The sequence below is a fragment of the Piliocolobus tephrosceles genome, chromosome 13 (genome assembly GCF_002776525.5).
Source record: "Piliocolobus tephrosceles isolate RC106 chromosome 13, ASM277652v3, whole genome shotgun sequence".
NCBI classification, from domain to species: Eukaryota; Metazoa; Chordata; class Mammalia; order Primates; family Cercopithecidae; genus Piliocolobus; species Piliocolobus tephrosceles.
This window is the reverse complement of record NC_045446.1, coordinates 9,402,102-9,405,224: the sequence shown is the minus strand read 5'-3', so window position 1 is coordinate 9,405,224 and position 3,123 is coordinate 9,402,102. Positions and strand designations below refer to the sequence as shown.

The following is a 3,123-nucleotide window of genomic DNA, read 5'->3' as shown; positions in this document are numbered from 1 at the left end:
CAGCTCACTGCAAACCCAGGTGGAATCACTTGAAACCCAGGTGGAATCACTTGAAACCCAGGTTCAAGCGATTCTCATGCCTCAGCCTCCCAAAGTGCTGGGATTACAGGCGTGAGCCACCACACCCAGCCTCAGCCCAATTTTTGGGGCTCTTTTTCTATGTTTTCGTTTTGCCACAGTTTTTTTGCCGCCACAGATTCGTCAGCACAGTTTGCTTAAATGTCAATTTTGTGTGTATTTCACATTTTAGACCCCAGCACTTCTGGAAGGCTCAATGCAAATGGATTTATCTTTTCCATTTTTGAGGATGTATGCCCTGTGCCTGCCTCTGTTTTTTGAGGACTTATGCCAGCGTAAACAGCTGTGATCAACTACCTTAGACCCCAGTTTAACACAGTTGTTCGGACTGTTCTCAGCAAAATAATCATTTGGCCAATTGTCATTCAGCAAACTGACCTAAAACCATCAAAGACCCCAAGAGAGCTGCCAGGACATTATCAGGGCAAGGGACTTTCCCCAGAAGAACCTCCAGAACAGCCAAAAAGGGAAAGGCAAGCCAATGGCTCATATAACACCTTCTCCAATCCTTCGTTAATCCCTCCAACAAAATAAGACTGTAATTGGAATTTAGAGCCTCTTTCACTATTATACCTCTTTATAAATTAGGGTCTTTCTCCTCAGCCTCAGAAGGTCCAGGGCTCCCTGGCCACTTTCTGGCACCCTTACCTGTCCCTTCTTTATTATCCCACCACAAAAAAAGAATTATGCACTTTGGAATGGCTTCCATCCTGCGTTCTTTGCCCCAATGGCCCTGCATCCCTCCCTCCACAGGCCGGTACAGAATGAGTCCCTCTTACCTGGAGGCCTGGAGCCTCGCCTGCCAGGGCGGGGCAGGGAGAAGCTGAAGGCGCGGTGATGGTGGCTGTGCGTGGGTGAGGGTGAGGGTGCAGACCCCTCCAGGCTTACACTCTGGGCCCTGCGCCGACACTCAACTGACAGGCGATCCTTGCACTGCTTGTGGCAGTTCACACCACAGGCTAGGGGAGGGCAAATGGAGAGCCCAGCCAGGGCCATTGGTCAGAATACCCTCCATCCCATCCCGCAGGCTTGCGCCCCTCCCCAGGAACCTTTGTTCCTGAGCAGCTGCCCCACCAAAATGAGAGTCTCCTTCCAAAGTATTCTCCTCCTCCTGTCAGTCTATGCCCTCTCCCACGTTCTCTGTTCCTGAGCAGCTGCCTCATCAAAATAAATAGTCTCTTAAAGGCCACTCTGTTCACATCAATCATCTTGCACCTCTGATTTCGTGGGGTTTTGGGGTTTTTTTGTTTTTTGTTTTGTTTTGAGACAGAGCCCGCTCTGTTGCCCAGGCTGGAGTGCAGTGGCGTGATCTCAGCTCACTGCAAACCCAGGTGGAATCACTTGAAACCCAGGTGGAATAACTTGAAACCCAGGTGCAAGCGATTCTCATGCCTCAGCCTCCCGAGTAGCTGGGATTACAAGTGGGTGCCACCACGCCCAGCTACCTTTTGTGTTTTTAGTAGAGGCGGGGTTTCCTTGTGTTGGTCAGGCTGGTCTTTAACTCCTGACCTCAGGTGATCCACCCGCCTCGGCCTCCCAAAGTGCTGGGATTACAGGCGTGAGCCACCGTGCCTGGCCACGCACCTGATTTTAAGGTACTTCACTCCTTGGCAATTGCCCCACCAAAATAGTAACTCTCCAAAAAAAAAAAAAAAAAAAAAAAAAAAAACCACTGCCCAGCAGCCCTACCAGTCATTCCATCTCACCTCGGCATTTGAGGCCCTGCTTGTAGATGCCCAGGATCTGCAATAGAGGAGAGGCCGTGGTGGGAGGTGGGATTTAGAGGTGATGACTCTACTTCTTCCTTCTTGAGGGTGGGACTGGGGCTTTAGAGCCCGCCTCAGGGCCAGGGGCAGAACCGCAGTAGGAGAGACAGATGGAATTAACCAGGTTTTCCAGGCTTGAAAAGGGCTCCGGCAGAGGCGGGGCCAGAAGGGAGGGCGGGGCCGGGGCTGGAGGGGCGTGGCTTGGGCGGTGAGCCGGGAAGGGGGTGCTCACCAGGGCTTTGCAGTGGCGGCAGGCGACCGGGCGCAAGGAGTTGCTCTCCTGGAAGTTGTGTACGAAGCCCATGCGGCCCCCCAGCACAGAGCTGGAGCGCAGGAAATAGGACACCATCTCCTCCCTGCTGATGCAGCCATCCCTGTGGGGAGTTGGGGGGCACCTCAGCTCGGGCCCTCCCCAGGAACATCCACCGCTGGCCTAACCCATCCCACTGTTCCCAGTGTCCTCATGGAACTCCTGATTTTGGACTCCTGGTGCAGAGTAAAGAAAAGACAGCACTGGACTAGGGGTCAGACAGATGTGGGAAGTGCCGCTAACCAGTGTGTGGTCTTGGGCCAGTCCCTTTCCCTGGGTTCCTTCTCAGAACAGTGGCCTGCCCTGCCCACTTCACACTTGGTTTGCAAACTAAAAGGACTGTGTACTTTCCATGGAACCATCAGCCTCGGGCTCCCGAAGTGTACTGTGTGCAACACCAGTAGGGAGCCCTGAGCAGGGAGAACTCTCTAATGAGTTCTGGGACCAGGAGAGACTGGGAGAAATCGCACCCCTCTCTCTCCTGCATCATCCTGCTGGAAAGACATCTGTAAATCCAGGATTTCCCACATAACCCAGGGCTTTCCGCAGAAGCCCTTTTTCACCTATGAATACATTTTAGGGAAAGAATGAGCATGTGTTCTAGACACAGACCTCAGTTCAAATCGCAGCTCTACCTCTCTGCCTCTTGACAATTTGCCAGTGAGTAGCTGAGTAATCTCCCTGCCCCTCCGTTTCCTCATCTATAAATGGATGTAATGATCATTCCTACATTTCATAGGATTTTGGTGAGGATTAAATTAGATAATACAAGTGAAGTTTTACAACAGTGTCCGCACAGATAGGAGGGTCCTCAGCCACCAAGTGCTTTTCCCATCGGGACTGGCCCTCGCTTGAGACTCCCACCTGCTATATGAGGGGTCTCATAATGTGTGATCCAGGTGGTCCTTCAAATCAAGGGAGCATTAGGATAACCGGCCATTTAGAAAAAATTATAGGGGCCGGGCGGTG

The 3,123-nt window shown here is 52.1% G+C and overlaps 1 protein-coding gene across 8 annotated transcripts in view; it reads right to left on the bottom strand.

Moving 5' to 3' along the window:
• The window catches only part of RASGRP2 (RAS guanyl releasing protein 2), a 21,100-nt gene that overhangs the window by 597 nt on the left and 17,380 nt on the right, over positions 1 to 3,123 (bottom strand). For all 8 annotated transcript variants that reach the window (XM_023186216.1, XM_023186214.1, XM_023186213.1 and 5 more), the window contains exons 13-15: positions 2,077 to 2,218; positions 1,785 to 1,821; positions 858 to 1,037 (exon numbers count right to left, since the gene is read on the bottom strand). In XM_023186216.1, the coding sequence (XP_023041984.1) occupies positions 858 to 1,037; positions 1,785 to 1,821; positions 2,077 to 2,218 (359 nt within the window). The remainder of the gene's footprint in view (positions 1 to 857; positions 1,038 to 1,784; positions 1,822 to 2,076; positions 2,219 to 3,123) is intronic.